We start from the raw sequence: 26,220 nt of genomic DNA, 5'->3' as shown, positions 1-26,220 counted from the left end.
CAGCAGCGCATCCATAGGAAAAACATTTTATTGAAAAACATTTTCAGTTTGTAACAGACTGGTGGAATGTGTGTCATTTATCCTCACGTTGAACTTGTTTTAAAGTTTTGAATGTTAAAACCATTTTTCACAGCCTGGCCATCTCATACTGCGAGGAAAAGGGGAGAACCATGACATGACTAAAGAAAACCAGGGGGGACGAACAAACAATGCAAATATAATACTGTGTTACTGACAAACCGGACTGAACTCAAATTATCAACAGAACAGAAGAAAAAGAAGAAAGAAACAAAAAGAAACTAATTCAATAAATATTTATGGTACACACTTATGGCACAAATATGCAGCAGTCAGTTTGGCAACTTTTCTCTCTTTTCTTATTTTTTTTAAACCAAATTACAATGGAAACAGTGCAAAAGGGGAGGGAGTGGGGAGGACACGGGCTTTCCATCGAGCGCTAGCTAAAATACATAGCAAAAAATTCAAATTTTATACAAAACATCTTACTTTAAGAGTTTATAAAAATGATTTTATTGGGTTCTGGTCAATATTTACATAAGCTATTTACCAAAAAAGTAGTATGCTCTGTTTTACTGAAGTGAATTCCATTTTTCTGTACTTTTCGCTTCCATTTACGTTCCTAAAAAGGTGAATAAGGCTATTGTAACAACCCAGGATCCATATACAATACAAACATTAATGTATTTACAGTTTCTTACCTACAGAAGTACGGTGCAAAATTACTGAGTCAAGTGACCAAGGGCTGACCATACGAGCAAGGCATTTTACAGTAGCCTGAGGTGCTTCTCTTAGCTTGCGTGCTGAGACTCTCACGGCGTCGCTACGATATTTCCAAGCAGGTCGGAGCACACCTGTCGACGCTGGGAAAGCGTTAGCAAAGCTAAGAAAAGGACGCCAGATTCAAAGAAACTAATAAGATTGTCATATTCTGCCGCAGACAGACAGCAACTAAACAGCCATTTCTCTTTTCTTAAATACCTGTTTGGGTGTGATACATATGCTTTTTAATTGTTTCATTTTTCACAGTTTACCTTTGTACTACGGCACATGGTCAGAACAGAAGAGGTTCAAATAATACTAGAAACGATGCAGGAACTCAAAGCTAACAGCAGGCTTGTGTTTTGTGGTGTTGGTTTGTTGTTACATCTTTCAGTGGTTAAGAACACTTTCCATAGGTGTTTTTTTTTTTTTCCTCAGAATCGATTTAAAAAAATAAATAAGAATTGCATATTTGCAGATTTTGTAGCCTCTCAGAGGCACAAACCTCAGATCATACAAGGCTTGGCTTTTTCGGTGAAATTTGATCATGTACGAATGAGGATGATATATGCTCGGGGGCAGGCCTACGCCAAAGATATTCATGAATGTGAAGTCACTGAAATGCACACGCACACACTCGCACAATCACACGGAGAACATGAGGGGTGTGTATGAGGAGATTCGGGCGCACTGGGTGTTCATGGGAGTTATCCTTTGGGAGATGCTACACTGAGTGAGCGTGGGAGACACAGCTACTCTGCCCTTGTGTACACCAATGTGAGCTATTTAGGGTCAGGTTAACTCTCCTCCCCTGGTCCTCCTTCCCAGGACCGAGCCAGAAAGAATACGGGACTCAGATTAAAACCGTTTACTCTTGGTATTCCTTTAACTATCACCAAAAATATACGCATATAACGGCCGACAACCGTAAACTGAGCCGGAAAAATATGGGACTTAGCGGCTGATTCCTGTATTCTTTCCATTCTTTCCATCTTCGCAGTCAACTTGCTAATAATCTGTTAATTCGTAGCTGACTGAGTTGAAAAACTGTGGTGGTCTGTGGCTGACAACAGATTTTTTTTTTTTATCAAGTGGGTAAAAATCTGAGACTTGGTAGCCAGTTCAAGGGCCAGTGGCCAGCTCCTGGTTTATTTTACTAAGTGGGGGGAAAAAATCCAGGATTTTTTTGGTAAAAATAAAATATGGGATCCGGTAGCCAACTCCTGGGAAAGAGACACCTCTATTCTGGAAAAAATACTATACTTTTAACCGGGTAAGAAAAAGAAAAATAACGGACTCAACAGCTAACTTGTGGAAAGAATACAGGACTTAGCGGCTGACTTGCGGGAAACAACACAGGACTCCCGTATTCTTTTCCGGACCTCAGCAGGATTCCGAGATATTAGATAATCAAAAACCTAGATTGCATATTGTGCACTTATACCATTAATATATTAACATTACTTCTTCTCCTTACCGCCTGACCACACCTGTGCTCTGTATGTGTTTATCATAAATAAATTCTGCTTTTTATTTTTTTGTAATTTTTCATCTTTTAATGTTATTTTTTTAAATGTACATCTATTTAATAAAAAAAGGAAATAAATCGAAAACTCACAATATGGAAATGCTAATGAAGGAACAGTAACGATGTAAGTAGATGTCCCTGTGCTTTTTTTTTTTTTTACATGTTTTTTTTTTTAAAGGAGAGCACCGTTCACACTGATTTGGGGCCATTTATTTTAAGGGGGCCCTTTTATTCATCACTGGACCCCTTGGGGTAAACGTTACAGTACCTAGAGCTGTTTCAGCCAGCTAACTTCTGCAAGATCTCGGGCCTCTTGGACTTTTAATTCCATCACTTCTCCGTGTCAAGGCCCAGATCAGAGGTGACTAAATCTGCCGGGATACAGCTGCTCTCCCATCTCCATCCGTCACTGCGAACCTCTCTGTGGACTGCGAAGAGTGGAGGGGCCAAAGAAATAAAAAATAGGGGGTTAAAAGTGCTGCACTATAATGTGAAAGTCCTCCACTCTTCCCAGAAGCCACCTGGGTTTATTTCTTTTTTGGACACTCTTGCCATTCCGAGTCACCTGAACTATACCAGGATATGAAAAACAGTAAACCGTAAAAGGAGTGTGGGCGGGGTCTATTTTTCTCTTAAAACCTTCAAGTAAGAGAAGTGACAAAATGTGGGAATGAGGCGATCCACACTAACACCCAAACAGTTCACATCGAGAGGTGAGACAGTGTGTCTGTGCCCGAGGGTGGATGTGTGTGTGTGATGGTGGGTGGCAGGATTAATGGGGTGATGTCCGTGAGTCACTCAGGAAAAAGTCCCAGAGAGGATTGATGGGTGCGAGAAGCTCCACAGAGTCTTTTTCTGGCCAGTGAGTGTCAAGGGGCGAGGAGGCCGCCGTTTGGTGAGTCCACGGTCAGACCATATCCTCTTTTAATTCTTCACCTCCTCATTTTATTCCATCTCTTCTCCTTCTCGCTTTCCAAGCAGAAGTCTCTCTTTACGCGAGGAGAAAATAATTCCTTATCTCATCCTCCTCAGAAAACCTTCACACCTGTCTGTCCATCTCCAAAAAGAAAAAAAACCTTCCCGATCCCACAAACACTCCCACAGGAATGCCGGCTGCCGCAGTGCACAACACAAGACAACACTAGGGAAAGAAGAGAACGTCTTCTCTGCTTCCCGGAGAGCAGCAGCAGTGGCGGCGGCAGCAACAGCAGCAGCAGCGGTGGGCTTCACTACAGGGCCGCCACGCGTTCCCGTCCATGCCAAATCAGAGCGACAAGGTGTCAGCAAAACTCCCAGAAAGAAAAATAAAGTAGTGACAAAACATCAGAGGAGAGGAGGAGTTGACAGAGTGAGAGAGAAAAAGAGTGTTCATTAGCAGGGTGTGCCGGCCGCGCCTGCCGAAGCCAAAAACCCGCTCTGCTTCGTGAATTGTTCCAGTTCCTGCTTCCGCCTCAGACTTTGTAGTAGATGTTAGCCGGACTCTGAGGCGGCATCTCCTGAACTATGTAGACCGGGTGTCCGTAGTCACCGCTGACCTTCTCGTAGTGCGGGCAGAAGACGCTGTCAGCAGTCCTGAGCGGGATGATGATGTCGCTGGGCTCCGAGCCGTTATTGTTCCCGCCGCCTCCGCTCCGCTTCGGAGTTGCCAGGGTGCTTAGAGACAGCGTCGCTGCGTGTTGTGGTGAGTGCTTGCGGTGCCGCCGCCGGTACTTTAGTAGCAGCAGGACCAGCACGACGATGATGATGATTAAGATGACGCTGCCAGAGGCAATGGCCACAAAGATGGCCACCTCGGAAGGCATGACGTTTGAGGACTTGCCGTCGCTCCCGTTGTTTTCGTTGCTTTCTCTGGATGCTGGACCTGAAAGAAGAGAAAGAGGAAGGAATGATTAAGATGATGTCAGATTATTTGTCGTGCACGCTTTTTTTTTCTCAAAAACACAGAAGCGGTAAAACAGCATATTAAGATCATTTTCATTAGCCCTCCCAAAACCGTAACTATGACTACAAATTTTTTTAAACATATTATAGTCTGCCAGATCCCAGGAAAAGCAAAGAAATAGTCAAATAAAGCATTATTAGTAATACTTCTTATAACCTAATGACAAAAATCCAAAAGCTATTACAATGCATCCAACTCTAACATGACACATTTCTGATTGGCTGGCCCTTATAAACAGTAGGTTTCAACAGCAGGTGGGTGGGGCTTCCGTGCCTATGACATCATACAGATCCAAGAATAGAAAAAAAACTGCAGTCTCTAAACTGAGAGCTTTTTGGCCGTCAGTAATAAGAATTCCCATCACGCATATGAGGGAAAATAAGGAAAAGCAGAATAGCTCAATGTTAAAATCGAAGCTGATAAGGTGTTTCTCTTCACCATGCTGCTGCCATGAGCAGCTGAGAGTGAAGCCTATACACTGAAGGCGTTTCTGTAAAGGTCACATTCGATTGGTGGCCATTCAGATTCAGCAAGTGAAAGCAGCAACCTTGGAAGTAGGGCAAACGCAGCCCGATGGGACAAACAACGGTTGGGGAGACGCAGGCAAAAACGGCACTTAGACAAATAGCATTTAGAAAGAAAAAAACAACAACTTAATTTTCCAGACTAATTGCCCTCGAAGGAAGAAAATCATAAAGAAATATTTGAGGTTATCATCATGGCACATCAGTTATGAAAGCCAAGCTGCTCTTACTCCTAGGGAATAGAACTCTAAGGTGAGCGTGCTCCCAAGAGATCCTGTTCTCGAGATGGGAGTTTGTTCGTGGGCAGGCCAGAATAATCGTGTCCCCTCGTCTGTGGCTACTTCCCATAGGGCCTCAAAGTGCTGTGGTAACAAGAGGGAGGTGGATATGGGATGGCAGGCAGCCCAAAGCAAGGACCCTTCGGTTGTTTTACAAGAGGATTATGCTGCCTCAGCCTGTAGCACCCTGACGCCCATATGCTCCGATAGGATGGAAGGATTTGATATTAAAAAAAGAAAATGAGAAACGAGAGCGAGATGCTGACGTCCACAGAGAGCAGAAGCTGAGCAAGGCCACGCCCTCACTGAACCACGACTGCTTATGTAGGTCAGCTTGTTTTTGTTCTTAACTCCTTCCTGGTTTTTTTGTTACTTCACTGCAGGAATTGCCTGATTGCCCAGTCCTGATTTTTTAATGTATCATTTTTTTATTTTTTACATGGGGAGATTGTGCTGTAATAGAGATAAGAGCTGTAGAAACTTGCAAGAACCGAGTCAGAATGGGTCATTAAGACACGGCAAACAGCAATCAGATCATTTTCTCGAAAAATGTCTCTTAATGTCCCGGGTTGGTGCTGGAGCGGGGCCAGTCTGGAGATACTGTGCAAGTCCTTGAAGGGGCCGGAGATGCCTATCAGTTTTAAGGGCAACATTCAATTACTAGCTGACCTTTCATTCCTTCACACAAACACACACTAACTCAGCACTATCTGCTCTGAGATGGGCGAACAATCATGCGCCCCAAATGCCAAATTGTTTCGATAAATCCTCCCCTCGATTACCTCCCTGTCTCTGTATTTAGAGTAATTCTTACTTGATTTCTCCAGCACGTCGTTGGGGTTGTAGGGCTCCTTGTTATCTGGGTGCTTGGGGGAGGAGGGTACTCTGGTAGGGTCTTTGGGTGAGACGGGGTCAGAAGGATCTGAAAAATGCAGATAAGAAGCACAAGGATTAAACCAGGGCTGTTATAATCCAAATCTCATGAGAAAACATGAATTTTAACACAAATCCTAATATTTTTCTAAATCTAACAGGATAGTTTTTACTGTCTAAACGTATTAATACTTAAACCTAACCAAAAAATTTTTATTACCAGTATTAAACAGTATGTATATTTTTTACCGTACCGCGTGGTTTTTATTACCTAAATAGTGCCATTTATAATACTTTTCGTAATACTTTTAATGGAGAAATGCAAGATTCATTGCACTGCTCTCTGGTGTGAGAAGCAAGATGTTCCTTAAAAGTAAAAATGTAAAAGTGCATTCATATAAATTAGCAGATTTGAGACTGGAACACAAAAGACATCAAAAAGTTCAACTTTTGAAAGCTGAGATTATTTCACGAACATTCGTGAGACTGTGTTGGTTTAAACAAGGTGGTAAAACTAACAGAAGGAGTAATGCTAGGCTATAAAGAGTTTTTTATTTCTCATGGTGGTACAGCCAAATCTTTTCCACTGATTCCACATAAAGGCAAGCTGTTTTCCCTTCATGACTCTGATATGACTGTAATCAACCATAAAGAGCTGCTAATGGTTGAGTTTTAGCTTCCACAATGAACCCATATGGTTTTAAATGCTGATAAAGTGTCTGTCAGCGTACGTGTTTTCTGGTTTAAACGCCGAACACACACTAAATGACGGAGTCATTCGCCGAGCATCTGCTGTTATAATCTCCGGGCTGAACTCTGTGCCGGAACCGCTCTCTGTCGAACATCGCTTTCAATAAATGCAGTGATTTATGCGGAGCTCGCATCAACATTTATAAGAAAACCATTTTCACCGTCTGTTCTGTCTTTCCTTCGATTAATTCCTCCTGACCCTCAATAGAGAGGGTCGACCCCGGGAAATTACCTCTCTGGTGACAGACTGGTGAATAATTATTGGTCCAATATGTCTGAGGTGTTGCATGCAGAGGCTCACAGATCAGAAAACTGGAAAGCCTTCGACCAGAGCGTATAGGAGCAGATGCTACCAGTGCATGGAAGCATACGGGATTACGTGTATCTGTTTGGTTGAATTAACTTCTGCTAGATTACATTTCCTGGCCCATCACAGCCCCAGGTGTCATGGAGACGATGCTTTAACACACGAGCCTGCAATCCAACTATGAAATACTCACTTTGTCCCACTTTCATGACAATCTTCATGGACTTGGTCTTGCACACGCCACCCTCCTGGTTGTCAATGCCCTCCATGGTGCCGTTAGATGTTGCTGCAGAAAGAGAAAAAGAGAAAGGTCTGAATTAGCCACCAGCGCCAGGGAAAAATCTGTAGCCACGAACGCCTTAAAGCTATCTCACAAAAACAGCCAAAGACAACAGCAGCAGCTCGGCGGCAAGACACGACTCACACCCCCGTTAATAAAAATCACAATTTGCCGTTCATCACCTCCTACAAACTGTATTAGCTCAAGTAAATGCGACAGTAATGTCTCTAACTGTGCTGACACGGAGGCAGTTAGAAGAGGACTGGGATGAGAGGGCCCATGCTGAAAATTCGGAGGCAGGAATATTGTAAGCCGTAAGCCCTTTATTAAAGACGAACACAGTTTTTAGATAGTGAAAGACATTAAATGCTTCAATGTATGATAAAATACTGAACTAAATTAAAGACAATTAAATGATTTGTTCACAAGTACAATTAAATATTTATATTTTAAAAAACAAAAACTGAAATTAGAAACCAAAGTCCCAGTCCCAGAAGTAAAGCTCGGCTTTTCCTACATATAAAAATATTTCGGCACCCACCAAATAGGTTCTGACCTTCTTCCAAAGGAACATCACCAGGACTGTGGGGTGGGTTTAATTTACTCCAGGTTGAAATACAATGCTGTTTATTAAATACCAAGAAATAAGAAGAACAGGCTTCTATCTAGCTAACAGGCGTAACTATACGTGGACCGGTCGTCCGTGAGAGCAACACCTGGTGAGGGTGGGGATTCAGAACTCCCTTTTAACCATAAAAGGGAGCTCGGGTAACCTCCAGAAAAATTATATTAATTAAGGCATGAAGTAGTTTTTTAGTGCAACTCCAAGTGGCTACACCCCTAAGGCAAGCCTACCTACAGATTTGCTAAAAGGTATATTCTGGCCAAAAATGACTTCTGGCTCCCTCACAGTAAGACTGACCTTCAGAGCGAGTACCTCCTGATTTTTATATAGCTAATGGCAGTAAATATTTGGATGGCTCTCAAATGAAATGAATTACGAGATCTTAAAAAAATGTTTAGATACGAGGAAACAGGAACTCTGGAAAGGTGGACATGCACAAATATGGCCCACTGCTTCACCTCTCCGCTGCCTCTGGAGGACGCTGGCAGAGTTGCCGCTGAATCACAACAGAGAACAGGCAAACACAGAGAGGAGGATGAAGAGGAGGGGTTAGTGGAGCTTGTGGTCTATCAGGTCAGTAACACAGAGAGCTAACGAGCTGCCGGGGCTTAGTAGCTTGGCTTTCGGCCAGCGCTCAGTGGCCCGCATTCAGCGCCACTTACTCCCTGAAAAACATCATCACATCCCGATCGAAACAGGTCTGAAATTTTAACTGTGCCTCCTCCTCGTCCTTCCTCTCTTTTCTTTTCCTCCCTTGCCCAGGCACCAATCATTTTGATCCAAATCCACTGGATTCAATAAGACGGTGATGAGAGCGGACACAAAGAGCATGTTAACAAGGACTCCCTCCTCCTCCTCCTCTCTGGCTGACCTATGGCTTTCCAGGAGAGTCCAAAAAGCACATTACAGACAAAGCTCCTTATAGGCTCCTCGTGAGAGTGTGAGCGCTGATTTTATAAACCTGTTAGTTCAACACGCTTGAGTTTTAGTATCTTCAACCACCGTGAGGCATTAACTACTGTCACCTCCTCTTCTTCTTCTCCCCTTTTTGCCCCATATCACCATTTAACCCATCGGTAGCTGAAACACCTCTCTTTTTTAAAATAAACCCCTTTGTAATCTAATCCCTCTCAAACACGGCTGCACCAAATAAAAACACACTTCAATCTGGAGTCATTTTAAACTTTTAAATTCTTCTTCTTCCCCTTTAAATGTGAAAACACACACTCTCCGTGTGCCAAGGCTGCAGTCCAGGCGAGCCTGACTTGGATTTAAACAGAATGTGATTGTTGAATCGGCTCAGGCTGGCTGAATGACCAGGCCCTCCTCGGCCAGCCCGGCAATTGGCCACTTTTTCCCACTATCTGGCTAGCATTAACCAGCTAATCCATCCTGCTGGGGGTTTGCTTGGTGGAAAGAAGGAAGGGGGGGGGGGGGGGGGGTGAATGGGACAGACCCCTCAGAAAATTAATTTAGTCACCAACTACCACTAGAAAGAGGAGGTGCGTGACCTTCGGGAAGCACGGGGAGAGAGAAAAAGAGCGGAAAAGGTCAGATTTTCCTTCAGAATTGGCAAAAGAAAGGCCAGACTGTGACAGCTCGTAAAGTCACACACCTTCACAACAAATGGGAGTCGAAAAGAGTCCTCACTCAGTGAAATCAGCCTCAAGCAAATCCCCCATCCTCACCCTCCTAACTTCATTTTCTCCTGTTTATCAAATCAAGAGGGTGGAAAATCACCCCGTGTTTAACGAGACAGTCAATTGTGAGCTGAGCTGCAATCCAGATAAAGACTGTGAGAGCAGCTCTCAGCTGGTTTTAATTTCTTTTCTCCTAAACAGCGAACAGCAGGAACAAAAATAAGGAAACCTTGAGGGCTCCAGATTTCTCAGCTGACTCTATGATAAGCATGTGATGCTTTAGAGAGACCACGAAGAACAAACTACAGCAGAGGAGGGACAGAAGATAACTACCTGGATTCTGCTGGTTCAGAGCCGCTGTGGTTTGACTAATATGAACACATTAGCACAGGGAAGGATGGCGAAAGAGGGTAAAATAGTTCATGTTCACCTCTCCCCAGTGGGTTGAGACAAACGTGTGACATGGCAGGAAGAAGATGCTGAAAACAGACCTAACTTCAGAAAAGAGAACGTCTAAGATGATCCATCTACAACATGATCATAATCTCAGTCTGCCCGAGTGAGATTCTTCTCTGAAACGACACCGTGAGTTTCTAAAGATGTGCTGCACAATGAATGGCCTCATTTAAAAAAAAAATTAAAATAAATAAATAAAAAAAGCTGTCTGAGAATGACTCCTGGAAAAACGATGAAGAGACCCTCAGATCCGGAAACACGGTCGATATGTCATCACTCAAAATGCAGACTGGGATAATGTGGCACTATGAGGTCTTGAAGATCATTCAAAACAAAAATGTTCCTCTAATTCCGGATTTACCACTCTTTTGACATTTCCGAGTCCCGATTTGAGCCTTTCCCCTGATCTGGTTTTACGTAACTCTCAGCAAAAAGATTAATTATTTGTATTTCAGCTTTGTAAAACTGTCCCGCTCATGCTGCCAGATTCCCTGAGTATAATTAATACACAATGCACTGCCGAAAGACAAAGCTGGGCCGCCCATAAATAGTAGAACAGAGACATGGCGGCAGACGGCGGAAAAAAACGATGGATGGATGGATGGATAGAAGATGTGATTACCAGCCGTCGTGCAGGTCACGGGCTGGTTGGCGCCCATCACAGCAGCGTGTCCTAATGGATCGTGACAGGAAGGGTCGGCAGTGACCCTCGGAAAGAGGTCGCGGCAGAGCCGGGTCATCGTGAATATCAACGCTCGCTCACAAATACGATTTTAAAAGCAGAGTGACACGAAAAAGAAAAGAATCCACGTTTTGACGCATGCATTCAAATTCTTTCGATCAGACATTTAACGAGGAAAGTCTTTATCACGAGAAAGAGGAGGAGAAGGGTGACGGTGGAGTTTTGGCTCCTCCTGTCCTCTTTAGCTCATCTTTCCCTTACTCTGTCTGCTGCTATCCTCCCTTTCTCCCTCGTTAGCTCCCTTTCTGCCCCCTTTCCCTCCACATTCATCTCTCTCTCCCTTTCTTCTTCCTCTTCGGCTCATGTAATCATCTCGCTCGCAAGCTTCTCGGCTGCAGGCCACGCTGCCGCAAACAATCACATCAAACTCATCTGCTCCCAACTGCAGCAGCATTGTGTGCGGCTGCTTCAAAGAGGCACGCAGGCCGATACAGGACACACAGCTGCATCTTTAAACGTATCCGACCAGAAAGCCCCGAACGTAAAGGGCGGCGAGCAGGGAGGTCGAACGTGCCTGTCTAATTTCGGCCGAGCTTTGGCACAATACTCAACGCGAGGCAGCGCTAGCTAATCCAATTGGTTGAGACTCCAAATCTGTGGCATTGGTGCGGGGGCCTCGGCAATTGTGAGAAGAAATGGAGGATTAAACAGCGCTTAATTAATTACGTATCAAGCGCTGCTTTCCAAAACACTAATGAAATGCTCGGCGTGAACTTTCCCGAAGCTGTGTCACACTTCGATGGAAGTCTGTATATCAGTTGACAAACACACACACAGGAGCTTTCAGTTTAAACAAGCCAGACTGCAGGGCTACTTTAGGCCCAGCTATGGCACTTGTCAGGCATGACTCCAAGAAAACTGCAAGTATGGGCCACATTTGGCCCTAACATTCAGTCCATTTGAACCAATTCCAAGTCCAAAGTTGGTCCAGAGGTGGACTAAACGACCTATAGCGTTCCTAAAAGTAGAAGAAGGATGTTTGGAAGTATTATCCTAGATTCACCCCAAACGTGGACCTACACAGGCTAAATGTGGACCTGAATCGGTTTTATCAAGATTACCCAGATGCAGACCTACTCAGCCAAATCCGGGCAACCTTCAGTTCAAGCGGGGGTTAAGGTTTACAGGAAGTGTTTTGTGGGCCACACCACACCTGACATTTGATCCACGTAAGGTGGATCTGGGCCAAACATTAATTTGTATCTGGAATGGTGTTGATTAGGGTTAAGTGTCAACCCCACATGGTGGCTAATGTGCGCTAAAATGCTCCCAAAAGTCAAGGCTGACATGTGGGCCAAATGTGGAACCACACATATTGTGGACCTACATGGGCTAAATCATGCTACATATCAAATAACGAACACAGATGTCACACCACACCTGACATCTGGCTCATATGAGGCGGATCTGTGGCTCAGGTGCGGCTGCCAAACGTGCCCTGAGTCAGCGCCGTCATTTAAGGCCAAATGCGGGAAAAGCACTTAGCACTGTCTCAGGTGCTGGCTCGCTTTAGCGCTGCAAGGTAATGGCAACTGCACGCATCTTTTTTCTTTTCTTTTTTTGTTGTTGTTGATGTTTACTCGTGCAAAGCACCACCATGCAGCTGTTAAAGCTGCAGAAGTGGGACCAGAGCTAACAGAGGAGAAAAGTGAGGCAATTAAAAGTAAAACTCTCCCTCTCTCCCCTCTTCGGGCTATGTATTAGCATTTTGAGGGGAGCTGTGAAGGGAGGAGCGAGGATGAATCTGCAAGAACTGCAAAATTGGATTTTCCGACCATCTTTTTTAAGAATTGAACTTTCCCACCGCCCCTTTCTCTTCCAACTTGTCGACTCGGCAGGACGCTGAGTTTCTTTAGCGTGAAACTGAAGGATTTAGAGAGCGAGAAGGACGCACAGCGGACGCAACCTCGGGCTCCGCGCTGTGTAAACACCAGCTCATCAATAATTAACATCAGCTTTTGAGGTGGAGGGAGCCGAGGAGGAGACATCGCGTCAGTCAGAAGCCTTTGTAGTCCATGTGCACCTCCTCTAACACCAAAGTGAGCATACAGAAGCTAAAAGAAACATCTAACCTGCTATATTTACCTGAATACAAACCTCACCTGCAACACAGTTCAAGTACCTGTCAGGCATGCCCCACCATGCAAATAACCTGCAGCTATGACCTGTTAGAGCAGCTACTCTTACATGTTTGCTTGAAGTTAAGAGGAGGGTGTTGTACCTGCAAACCTGTTACCTGCACGTTTGTTTTGCAAACATTCGGCCTCCTGGATAAAAAGCAGTATTTCCTGCTCTCCTTTCATCCCCTCTTCTCCCTGCTTTCTTCCCCTTCCTTCACTCAGAAATATGGCCTTCCCCTTCTGTGACAGCTCACAGATGGCAGTGGCAGAGACTCACAGATGGTCCCCCCACCCTCCACCCTCCGTCAGCGCCACACAGATGGTTCAGTCCACCTCCCGTGTTTCAAACCAGGGGGCCCTCGCTAAGCCCCATACCAGCTTCCTCCCAGGATGGTGTTAATGCACACCTGCACCCACAGGACTACAACCATCAAGATAATCAAAGATGATTTTACAGTCACGGGAAACAACACCCAACTTTAAATTTAAACGGATCCAATATGTTTATTTAATAGTTGGATTTTTCTTGGAACTTTGGATTTTCCCTAACTTCTCCTGGAAGCATTTCTGTTTCGATGGCCATCTTGGCAACACCTCAGGGCAGTTATTTTAAAACGATGAATGAATGAGGATAAAGCCACAGGTTTAACTCTATGGTAACCCAGACTTAAAAAGTTTGCTGACTTTGTATAAAAACGAACAACATCATCACTGACTGGATTCAAGCTTAAACATTAACATTTTGGCAACTAGCATGTTGTTGATTTTGAGCCAGAAGTGATTATCTAACAAGTAACATGGAAATAAAAAACTGCCACACCTTTAATGTTGCAAACTTTAAGCCTTGATACAATTTCATGAACCTGTACTGTGCAACAACACGATTGGCTATTTGGGACCAATCAGCCACAGTCTTCTTCACCGTCTTTGCGCTGAATTTGAAGAATCTACAGAGATCAAACTAGACTCTGAAATTTAAGGTATATATCTGTTTAAGGTTAACTCCCCCTTTAATTTATGTAAGCTATAATCTACCCCTCTGTGGATACTTACAGATGATGTAGTAGTCCCTTCCCCTGAAGAACTCCAGTCCCCACAGGTTGGGGCTGAACTCCTGAAACTTCAGGGTAAACTTGACGTCCTGGTCGGGCTTGACGCAGTTGAGCAGTGGCGTGTCGGCCTTGGTGATGGTGCAGCTCTCCAGCTGCTCCCTGGGCACCATGTACACCTTGTAGTACTCCACACCCTCGCCAACCCCGCCGTCCACACGTGGGCACACAATGTCCAACTTATCCCCAATCTGGGGGTATAATACCACGCCTTGGCCTGGCACGAATCTGAAAGGAGAGAGGGATGTTAGTGAGGCACCGAAGAACTGATGAGAAGTCATTCATTGTGCACTGTGGATTGGAGTGTTTGCCATTGAGCCTCTCCATACTCACAAAAAAAAAGAAAAGTCGGTTTAATAATTGATGTGGTAATTACTGATTGTGTCCATTAATTTTGGATGATGAAGGATAATGGAGGAATGGGAGCTGTGTGTGAGTGTGTGTGTGTGTGGTACAAAGTGACCCCAGTATCTGCAGATAAAAATCACTGAGCTTTTCTGGAAAGAGCGAATAATTAACTGGATAAATGAGGAGAAGGCGGCACGGTTGAGAAAATGGTGGAACATCGCTAGAATACAAAACAGGAAATTAAAAAAAAAAAAGAAAACTGTAAAAGCTCATCTCGGAGTTTCAGCAAATCCACAGCAATACTGTCACAGAGAGGCAGAGAGCCTGGAGGGTTGCAGCTGAATTTCCCTAAATTTCTTCCCAAAGTAAAATAATGTTGTCATTTAGTTTCCGAGTGATGAGAGCCCCTGCAGCATTCCAGTGACTACACACACACACACACACACACACACACACACACACACACAGACACACACTCAGAGGTGAAGCCTCGTATTTATCTGCTAAACAAATTTTCCCCCATGCTCGAACACAATTTGGAGCGCTAACCACGGACACCCTGGAGGCTTTTTACGGTGTGCTGCGAATACTGGTGCACGTAAACACACACGAAGGCAAAGCAAATAATGAAATGTACTCTGGGTTTACGACCAGGAAAATGGGTCTTTACCCCAAAGAAATGGAGCTGAACAGAGAGTCTTACTTGACATGACTCATTACATGTATTCTCTGCTTGTCATGTATATAATGTGTCTCTCTAATGTATTTTGTATAATTTGCCTAAGGGTGTAAGTGCAGCAAGTTTCCTTCTTAAATTATTTTATTTTTGACCATTAATATGCACAGTTCCTATCAAAAAAATAAACAAATGATACAAAAGCTACTTGATCATTTACTGCATCTTTCTTTTGCTTTTGTTGAAGATGGAATAAAATAATTTAAGGCACACATGGTATAAAATAGCAATAAAGAAAATGTGGAATGAATTATTGATATAGAAAAAGTTGCATGAACCAGCAAAACGGTAGAGTTGGGATGGTGATAATGGTATATAGCAATAAAGTAAAGGTAGGATAAAAAAAAATGATTGGGTTTGGATAAAGTACCAATACTGTAACGGACACGGTAATATTTTAATAATTCTTAACCCTAAACTATCAACAAATTATTAACAAAAAGATTTTAAAAACAATATTATTTGAGAAATTGCTTTGTTAACGTTCATTCTCATCATGTTTTTCCCCTCACAAACCTGCATCCCTTCATACATATTTACAGTAAACATAGCATCTCTGAGTGAACTCTGACCTCTGCCTGAAGGGTCGGCTCATTTCTGAAGCACTGAGATGGAAAACAGTCCTCTGAGCTCCAGGATTTCAGTTTTTTGTTTTTTTTTCTTTAAAGCTGACTACAAAGACAGGCACCGCAGGGCAGCTGCAGAACCTTTACACAGGAGACCTGATTCATAATTAACATATTTTACACAGGAATACGTGTTTTAATGGCTCTGTTTCTTTTCTCATAAGTATACTGGTTCCTTTCTCTATTGCAAATATTATTACATTTTCTAATGCGCATAAATATGACTTTCAAAAAGGAGCATCATCAAAACGAATCGTTATAGTCGAGCTGTTTTTCCCATCCTCCACGACTTCTACGCTTTATTATACGCTTTAATCCTGCAACTTTGGTCTGTTAGCCATCACGTTTAAGTGGGAAAAAAAAAACAATGTTAAAAAACAAAAATGTACTTCCATACAACTTTCCATGATCTTTGCCACAGCAATGATCAGTTCTCGTAAAGTCCTGTAGTCACGAAAACATAATCGATTTTCCCTGTTTTTCATGCTAAAACAACATCCAGGACTAAAAACATGGTCTCAGGTGTGAGCCACGTCCTCTCTATCTCTGAATGTGGACTTCTTTGACCTTTTAAACAGGGAACATATTAATTTAATGTACACAAACACCAATCAGGAACATTTTAGACTAGAAAGAACAATAACTGCAGCAACATGAAAAACCCGTAATATCTGTGTCCAGAAACGTTATTCAGTAGTTTAGAGTTTATGACTATTTCACGAATTTCCATGAGACTGCTGGTAATAAAACATCTTCAGTATGGAGAATGACATCTTTTCTCTTAGGCTTAAAAAAATATAGAAATTTGCAAATCTGTCAAGGCTTGAAAGATATCTGCTGTTACTGTACAGTATGTCATATCATATACAGTGGCAGCTTCTCTTCTTCTGCCTGTCTCTATCGCTCTCTCTTTGTCTTTGAAACGTCCACATGCACACACACATACATTATTCCTCTGCATCATCTTCCCCGCTTCCAGTACAAGCACACACACATGCAGTGGATAACTAGGCCGAGCGAATATTTTCTATGCCCCCCGCCCCCCTCCAGAGACACACTCTGTGAAGATACAGTACGACCAGTGGTGGACAGACAGTGAAGAAGAGGAGAGGGAGAGAGGAAGGGTATGCAGCACCATCTGGCATCATCATCTCGTGTGTGGATGTGAGGGAGGATGTGGAGGGAGGGAAGGTCCTCTGAAGAGCCTCGGGGCTTCACTCGAACACAAATACTGTAGAGCTGTGCGCTTTAAAAACATGGACGTGTATATGTGTGTGTGACTGGAAGTGTTCATTCATGCGTGCAAGTGGGCATGTGTGTTTGTACAGGGGTAAAAGCAGGCAGGCATGCATGTGCTCATTTTAAACGTCTATAGGGCAGATTTACTAACAGGCCTGCACCCGTGGAAAACCGACTTTGGGATTTATTAAAGAGCTGCAGTGACGTTAGCAGCTGAAAGGCACGGACACGGTTGTTTTGTGTATGTATCTGAGAGCACAAAAGCTCCCCGTTAACAGGGCATTATTTAAGGCAGATAATGATGGCCAGAAGATCAAAATCAAGGCTTCAAAAACAACAATTAAACCTCCTTTATGCTAGATCAGACTAAACCCACCCTGATTCTAGCTACAAACCTGAAACACGACTTTAAATTCACATAAAATATTTTAAAAACGTGTGTTTTGCCACACACAGGCACACGCCTCCTGAACACACATACACAGATGAAGCGAGTTAATAATTTCCGATGTTTTTCCGATAGCAAATTTGATCAAAACCTCTGTAACAATATTATCAAGCAGGGTGTAGGAACTCCTGCTCTGCTGCCATCAGTGCTATCTCTACAGGAAGCTAGCTACTAGCAAGAAATCAAGCATGACTCAGATATTTAAGAGCCACATGAATACACTGCAACGCCAACATTAAGCAGTTATTAGACCTCGCCGGCTCCTCCTTTTATGCCTCAAACACCCACTTTAGTATGACTTCAGCCCCATAATTTAAACAAATAGCAACACCCAGGGCTACTGTACAGTTTTAAAAATCACAAGCAATCCTGTTTAAGACAACAAAATAAAAACAGAACCCAGCAATTGTCAAAAGAGCATATTACAGTCCATGTAACAGACATTATCTGATGCTTTTATTTGCCACAGTAAAGTGACAGTAAAGTGAATCTTTTTAGGAGATTTTGGACTGTAGATCTAAAATGACCTTTGACATCAGGAAGGTTTTATATTTTTAGTGTTTTACAAAAGCCTAGTTTGAATTTTGGAGGTGGCATTGCTGTTACATTGCTTTTATTTCCCTTAATCTGTAAAAAAAAAATTAAAAAACTAGTTACATGCATGTACTCACAGAAAAACAACTATATCTCAAAATAAAATAATAATTAAGGGATAAAAAAACTCAAATAATTAATCTTACTTTCTCTTAAACACACCATCAACAAATGCAATGCCTACAGTGAGTTAACGAGAAACTTGAGTCATTTTCAGTCCAGCGGGATCCTTGTCACCACTTTATGCGTTAGCCGGAGGTAAAAACACAATCATCCATCATATTTCAGATAAAGCGCTCATAAAGAGAGAGTTCAGCAAAAAAGAAAACCAGTAGCTGCTTAAAAGGGGCTGAAAAAGAAACACAAAAGGACAACAACACGGTGTTACCGGATACCTGGCCCCCCGGTGGGCAGGTAAGGCCGAATACAGAGAGGCTGATGACAATGCCAAATGGGGACACACAAAAACAAGCCTGCCCCTCCACCTCATGATTGTAAATGCATTTGACCCCCACCGTGCTATAAGGCCCCTCACCCCGTCTATAGTGCCCCCCCCCCCCCCCCCCCGGCCATCATAAATATTCCTGAACCAAAAGAGCCCCAAGTATTCTGGCACGCATTCTTCAGAATAAAAGAAAAGAACTTCCACAACATGTTTACCAGCTTATAGGGTGCTGATTTCCTCATTAAAAAGATGACCTTTGACCTTTAATGGACTGCTGTTGTTTCTGCAGTAAAAAGTCACATGATGCTAAACAAGTCTGTTTCTTTTTGACCACAGTGGTTAAACAGGACCTTTACTTCACATTATTTTAGTTTATGTCATTTGATCAACTGGAAATTTGTTATGTAAAGTGTGTTTTAATCTACTGCCTCCATTTTAGTCACTGACATGGAATAAAAACAGAAATGCCTTTTCTATGACGGGAGGGAGAAGCTAAGTACTGTTAACGCAGAGTGAAAGCCCTGAATTCAACATGTTACGTAAGTAAAAGCAGTTAACTATTATCCAGAATAACACATTAAAGTATTAAAAGATACATGAAGCTATGACTAGATTATTATCTCACATTAACCCATAAAAAACTGGATTTTATGGTTCATTAAAGGGTTGAAAACTCTGACATCAAAAGCACATTAAAATAATCAATTTACTGTAAAATCACTAATCCAAATGTTGTTTTCGCCCTTCAGTCTGTGTGCAAAAATCTTATTTTTCAAATATATCTAACTAGCATTTTGAGTTTGAAACTGTAATAAACTTGCCTCAAAACACCCCGCATTCAACATGTTACGGCAGTAAAAACATGTAGGTATAATCTCAAAAACATCAGTTAAAGTACTAAAAGACAGATGATGACATGACTGCATTTTTCCCACTTGCGTATTCATTTTAAAAACAGGATTTGAAACTGCAACTAATGACGACTTCGATTATGATTTATCGAATCAACGAATTTTAGTTACGATTCATTAAAATGTTTGAAACTGTGAAAAACACTGTGGTAAGAGCCCCTAACGTGCCAATTTTCTGTCAGATCACTAATCCCCTCCTTTGTTATATGCTATACTCAATGATCTTCACATGTTTGTGTGTGAAAATCGCTCAGAAAAACGTACTGTAGTAAAAATTCAGTATTTTCCTGTGTTGGTGATGTACTGGAGCACAACAAACTACAGCACTTCAGTCATGAAGCGGTGGAGAAAACATGTTAAAGTATCAGGCAACAGCCAAAATTAAAAGATGAAGTAAAAGAACCTGAAAATCCTTACACGTACCTGCTGAACCCACGAACAGGAACTGAACAATAACCGTGCCTTCTCAGGAATCACTCTAAACGCACTTTACACGAGTTTGACAAGAAAAACTGAAACTGATCAAAAGAAAAATGTCCCTGTGACTCAAATGACTGATTTTTCATATCGGATTCATAATAAAACAGGAGTTCCCAGTTTTGCACCACTGGAGCACATTTTGAATTTTACATAGATTTTATTGTTAACAAATGAGCTGATTAGATCCTCTATTAACCGACTTGTCTGTAAACAAGTGAATGCTGTTCATAGTGAAATTATTTAAGAGAACAACGTCTTCATGTTTTCTTTGTGGAAATCTGAATTTTCATTGTAAGCTGAAGCTGTCAGAGGAGTTACGTGAATTTAAAAGTGCAAAGAACAAAAGTAAAGGTGTGAAAAGAAAAGTTCTTAAAGGGCATGTAATGGAGTTCATAACACTACTAACTTGGCCCCGTCTCTGTCTGTTAATCTTACTGCGACTTCCTGGTAAAATGAAAATAAAAATCTAAAAATAAACATCCCAACACTGCCTGCGCCACTGAAACACAACGTCTCAGCCTTTAACCCTCCAGAAAACTGTGGAAAATCTTCTATATTTACGTTTATTTGTTTGATTATTCAGCAAAAAGCAGCTAGATTTCTGTCAGTAATTTCAAAGTTTACAGAAAAGCTTTGTGTCACCCTCACACCAACAATTTAAACCTGTTAAAGTCAAATACTTGCTGTGTGTAAAAGGACCGAGGGTGTTAGGAAGCCGTTAAACGACAGTAAAAGTTTCCTACGGGGCAACAAAACCTGACCAGAGAAACCGGTTTAAATAAAATAATCAAAAATTCTAATCCATACAGCAATAATCATTACTATCACACATACAGCTTTACAAATTCATATTCAGAAGGTAAAAAAAGATCAAAGTCAAAGAGCCAACTTTTCTTTTGTTCCTGTTATAACTGGATACACAGTCAGATTGGAGTAAAGCGCAGGTAAAAACAAATAACACAAAACAATAAACCACAAACACGTAGGTGGACAAGGTGGGTTTTTAAAACAGCGGGAAGAAAAATAACACTTGCATATTTTATATTTAGTTCAACAAAATCACACTGAAGACATTGAAAGCTACAGCTGAAAAGGATTTCTTTCATTTATGTGTCAGAGTTTTTGCAGTTTCTATTGTTTGAGGCATTTAAATGTTAAAATTCATTAAATCTATGTAAATAAATATAAAATCAGAATGGAGTTAGTTTAAAAATATGCACATAAGGCATAAATTAATGATTTTCACTCCTCCCCGACACACTTAGTTTACTTTACACTTCTGTTGTGACAAACTGCCAACTTTTTTACTACTTCACATACTTATCTGTTAAAATACTTAACTATTAAAAGTTTTTCCCCAACAACTGTTAGTGAACAGGCAGAAAATCACAGGGAGAGGAGCTGGATGGAGACCCCGGGCCTCACGGGGCCTCTGTGATGGCGCAGAGAGGAGGCGAGGACAGACGGGGTTCATCTCTACAGCAGCAAAAAGGAGTTCAAGATTTTTAAAGGTTTAACTTTGCTGTGATGAAAGTGACATAAATCAGGCTCACAGGTAGGCGACACTTGAGTGAGTCTTCAAAGGCTTACATCTGTTTTCTCGTTTATCTTCTAAGTGTTTTTAGTGTTTGTGGAGGGCAGGGTAACAAAAGGAGCTCAATGGTAAAAGAAGAAAAACAAACAGAAAGAGGAGCATCCTGTTTGTCCCTCCACTCCCTCTATTTTCAGACTTTCTGGTGGATTTGTGTGACCAAATGGAGCCGCTGACCTCTTCCTGCGGCCCTTAAGTCATGAGCAAACGGCGAGGGGAGCTGGATGTTTAGCTGCAGCGAGGGTTAATCGCCCTCTGTCGGACGAGACGTAGTGGCCTCGTATCTTTCATCTGACCCTAGGCAGCTAAACATAACCATCGTAATCACCCAGAGAGATTTTCGTCTTCTTCTTCTCTCCCTGTTCTTTCATTATATAGAGGCAATCACGAACTGCTTCTCCAACTTTTCATCTGAATCATCTTTATGCCTGAGACTGAAATGCTAAATAAACATTGGGTTGGCGTTAAAACGCAGAGGAATCCAGTCAGTATGCTGACACTGACGCTGGAATAACATTGATTTATAGCTGCTGTAATTGTGATTGGTTGAGCATCTGTTTCTCTGACAAACAACGTTGAGGCAACACATAAACCTCCTCTGTAAATATGTCAGGCCAGTATTTATTTATTTTCTAATGTCTTAAAAACTGAATATTCATCAAACACATGCATTTTATTTTTACTTACACTGTATATGTAATCATTCGTGGTTTTATTAAACACCTCTAACACTTAACCAACTAACATAACTAATGACAAATAAAACATGAATTATTTTACACCACTGCCCTCAAGGAAGTAACACTAACTTTAGTCATCTCAATTAGCTTACCAGTCAGACAGTATCAGTTAGCCTGGACTGGTTAAGTTACCTAGGATCAGCTAGGTTTGGCTCACTCAGTTAAGTTTGCTACTATTTCAGTTATCTAGGATCTGTTAAGTTAGCCAAGATCACTTAATTAAAACTGGCTATCTTAGCTAACTGATACTAGTATCAGTTAGCTAAGACAGATTAAGTTAGCTAGGATAAGCTAAGTTTAGGATAATGAAAGTTAGCTAAAATTACTTAAGTTAGCTAAAATAGGTTAAGTTAGCTAGAAGAGGTTAAGTTGACTGGTATCAGCTGGCTTGGACCAGCTAAGTTAGCCAGGATCAGTTAACTAGGATCAGCAAGGTTTGCTAATCTTTGAATTATCATGGTTCAGTTTACCAAAAAGCAGTTGTGTTATTTAGGATCAGTTAAGGATAAAATAAGTTAGCAAAAATACTACTACTAACAATTTTTTTAAATTATTTTCTACTGTAGTATAGTTATATTTCAGTTGCTCTAACAAAACAGACACAAAAACACTAGAATCGGACTCCTCGTCACTCATTCAGGAGGTTTCTGCATCTCTGCGCCCCCTCCCTCCGTTCCTCCCTGCATCCCTCCACATTCACAAAAGGACCCTGAGAGGTGCCCCTGTCGCTGCCCGGTCACAAAGGGCCTTCGGGGGCTGCTGTGTAATCTCTTAATGAAGTGCAGAGGAGGAGAGGGAGCGCTTCTTTTACATAAAACCATGTAAAGCAGGCCTCGCTTTTGTTTCTCCCTCCCAACTACAAAATGGATTACCACACGAAGGAGGAGGAGGTGGTGAGGAGGAGGGGGTCATTCTCTTGTTTTTGGGGGGGGGTTTTGGTGTTGTTTTTTGAGGGCAGTAAAGTAGTAAAGCTACAACAATGAGGCTTAATCCTTCAGATTTCCAACATCCATCCTCAGTTGAATAGTCAAAGAGGAGGAAGAGGAGGCAGGGGGAGCTCGACCTGTTGATGAAGACACTAAGGACTTTCAGGGTGTTATTTAACCCAAGCAAAAGACGGAGAGTTTAAAAACTACCAAAAAAAAGAAAGAAAAAGAAAAATCAGCCAATGAGATCATTGTGTGACCTCTGACCTCTCCACTCAGACACAGGAATACTTTTGCTTTCTCCCCCCCTCCTGTTTGTCTGCTTATCAGAAGGATTATTCTTAAAGGTCTGCATAAAAATCTGAAGAACTGAGTTTAACTTAGACGTGATGATCTTCCAGAGCTAATCTAGATCCAAATCAGGGAGTTTTTAGAAGGAAACGTTTGACATTTTCAGTCAAATGTCATAAAAACTGACTTTTTAAAAATAATAAGAAAAAATAAATAAATAAAACAAACTAATCCAGTTCCTGCAGGTGAGGGTGCTCCTACGTCTTTTTAAAATAACTACATAAATAAAACTGAACTGAAAGTATTTTTACTAAACACTGTCTCAGGTGTGCAAACTTCAAATACTTAAAAATTTAATTTAAAGATTAATCACAGCAATCTCTGAAATAACCCGAAGATAAATAAAAATAAATTAAATTATTTAAAGTGCGCACACACATAAAATAATATTTTTGATCAAGATTAGCCTCTAAAGGTCCAGACTGAACCAGCATCTAAACTGCGCCCTGCACCAACACTCGCCTTAATGAATTTTTAAAAAGCGCATTTTTTGCGCGTCTTTTCTGAAATTGCGCTGATTTTCTGCGTCACAAAGGAACACAGCGCCAGTCAGGTTAAAGGCGCACATTTCCATGACTTACACCTGTTCTAGTGCGACCACCAACCAGAAAACGTTCCCGCTCTGGAGCCTTTTAGCTGCAGGAGTTCGCCCGTGACCAAACGGCAACAAAGACGGGCGCCCCCCGCCGGGCTGCACGCAGGAGTACCACCTCCTCTCTCTCCTCTTTTATTTTTATTTTTTAATTTCCATTAGAAGAGTTTAACCGCCTCTCTGAATATTCACCAGAGCAGAGTTCAACCCCTCTGAGGCCTTTTCTGTCCGTCTGGCAGCAGCGAGGAGCGGCTGGAAGCGTTTGGGGAGCCGCCGGTTCACTCCAACTTCCAGAAAAACTTTTCACGTCCTAAACACATTTACCCCACAAACTAAAAATCCACCTCATTGCTCAGGGGGTTGAATTCACTGTTTTATATTTACCCCCCACACGCACTCTCCTACACACACACAACCCGCAGCAGAGCATCTGAGGCCCGGCGGAGCGTCCCGGCTGCCCCCGCGGAGACTCCCCGCTTCTCGGTAAAACGAAACATTAACATTTCAGCCACTGAAACAGCTCCTGTCCTCTCCCCTGTCACCACAAACACGCGTGGCAGCAGATTATTATCACAACAAAGCGTGAAAATTTAACTTCATCCGCAGAAATCTGCCCCAAACACGCCGCCGTGACGCACGGCCGAGCGGGCCCGAGCCGAACGCTGCGCGTAAAGACGCCCCGACGAGCCGCAAATCTGACACGGATCAGAGTTTAACCTCTGAGAAACTGCGCCGGAGGAGTGCGAGAGCACACAAGCGGGCTATTTTCTAACCAACCATTAACGTGAAGCTCGAAGGCGAGCTGACACGAAGGGTTAACTCCGAAAAAACCCCCAGCTTTTCTCGCTCGACACGAGACAGAAACCCAGTCAAATAGACCCTGAGAATACCAGCCCAGGATTAAAATCCGAGGCTCTTTGTTCCGCTCCTCTGCGCGCTCATGGGATGGATTTCAGTCTAGTTATTACTATTATAATTTTTATTTAATTATTATCATTATCATTATTATTACTACTACTACTGCGTCTGGGGGGGTTTCTGAGCGGCACTTACTTGGTGTTTGTTGTGTTCCAGTAGATGGACTCCAGGATGAGCGCCCGGCACAGGTCCACTTTCAAGGCAATAAACAAAACTCCAAAATAATATCTCCACATCGAGTCCCCCATGGTGAGCCTGTGCGCCTTCAAACCAGCCAAACGTCCACACTGGGAGGAGAATGGGAAAAATAAACAACAACAACAAAAAAAGGCTCCAGAGAGACAGAGAGGGCTGAGGAAAGTGTTTTCAGCTTATATCCCGATCCAGGGGGGATGCGCACGGACCACAAACCCCGATCAGAGCATCTCCAGATGCACCAAAAACCAAACGGCAGCAGTTCATTCGGCGCACAGTGCGTTTGTATTCTCCCCGCTCAGCGCGTAAAGGCTGGAATACATCCCATCAGAGAGCAAATCAATACCAATATAAATCCCTCTGCGTTATAGTCCAGCAAAATCCAGCAGCAGCACAGAAAAGGAGAGATGGCTGGTGGTGGTGGTTGGTGGTGGCTGTTGTTGGTGGTGGTGGTGGTGAGATATTCCCTCTTTCTTTCAGCTGGTGAGCAACAAACTGTGGGTGACAGCAGCAGAGAAATGAGGAGGGCGAAACAATGAGGTCGGGTGGTCAAAATGAAGAAAATGATCACATGTGAGAATGAAAGAAATAAAAGGAGCTGGGATGGAACTTCTCATACTATACACCCCTCCAAAAAACGCACACATTCACGGATATAAACACACACATACACACACACCAAAGTGTTTCTGCTGCTGCGGCGCAATCCTGCAGATCCGTCCTCCCGCAAAATAAACCAAAGAGCGCAGGGAGGATGAAGCCTCAGCGGCTGCTCCGAAACCTGGATGGAAAGTAACTGCAAGGGACGGCTACTGGGAATATTTGCTGAGCATAGGCCCCGCCCCCAGCGGCCGCTGATTGGTCCTCGTTTGGTTGGGGAAGTCAATTGGAGCCGGGCTGTCACTCAAAGAGGGCAACTGGTTCAGTTCAGAGGGGCGACTGTGCGCAGAAATGGGAGCCGAAAACCCACCGACTCACAGTCCAGCCGGAGTCCGTGCAAATTCACCCACATTTTAGCATCAGGTATAAACCGAAAAACGAGGGAGTGCGAGCGTAAAGCTCCTCATCTCACCTTTTTAAAGGTTTACGCAGCGCACCGGAGTCCATGTAAATAAAGTGCGTTTTT

At 42.7% G+C, this 26,220-nt stretch overlaps 1 protein-coding gene across 2 annotated transcripts; it reads right to left on the bottom strand.

Annotated features, from left to right (window-relative positions):
* Positions 1-10: 10 nt before the first annotated feature.
* Positions 11-25,900, bottom strand: efnb2a (ephrin-B2a). Of its 2 annotated transcripts, XM_082508850.1 has the most exons (6): positions 25,774-25,900; positions 25,035-25,589; positions 13,899-14,182; positions 7,176-7,268; positions 5,867-5,974; positions 11-4,169 (listed from the first exon to the last, which is right to left on the bottom strand). In XM_082508850.1, the coding sequence occupies exons 2-6, from the start codon at positions 25,145-25,147 to the stop codon at positions 3,760-3,762; spliced, it is 1,008 nt and encodes a 335-aa protein (XP_082364976.1). In that variant the 5' UTR covers positions 25,148-25,589; positions 25,774-25,900; the 3' UTR covers positions 11-3,759. The 2 variants fall into 2 exon arrangements, with proteins under 2 accessions (XP_082364976.1, XP_082364975.1); XM_082508849.1 differs by having other exon boundaries at positions 25,035-25,900.
* Positions 25,901-26,220: the final 320 nt, after the last annotated feature.

The sequence above is a fragment of the Aulonocara stuartgranti genome (genome assembly GCF_965226115.1).
Source record: "Aulonocara stuartgranti genome assembly, chromosome: 16".
In the NCBI taxonomy this organism is placed as follows: domain Eukaryota; kingdom Metazoa; phylum Chordata; class Actinopteri; order Cichliformes; family Cichlidae; genus Aulonocara; species Aulonocara stuartgranti.
The sequence above is the reverse complement of the archived record's forward strand: the minus strand, read 5'-3'. Positions and strand labels throughout refer to the sequence as shown.

What these genes read in the sequence shown, in the direction of transcription:
- efnb2a (XM_082508849.1), bottom strand. Translation starts at nt 25,147, where the DNA reads ATGGGGGACTCGATGTGGAGATATTATTTTGGAGTTTTGTTTATTGCC. An exon ending in TGGAACACAACAAACACCAA is followed by an intron (nt 14,183 to 25,034) that starts GTAAGTGCCGCT and finishes CTCTCCTTTCAG; the next exon opens with ATTCGTGCCAGGCCAAGGCG. An exon ending in TGTCATGAAAGTGGGACAAA is followed by an intron (nt 5,975 to 7,175) that starts GTGAGTATTTCA and finishes TGCATTTTTCAG; the next exon opens with ATCCTTCTGACCCCGTCTCA.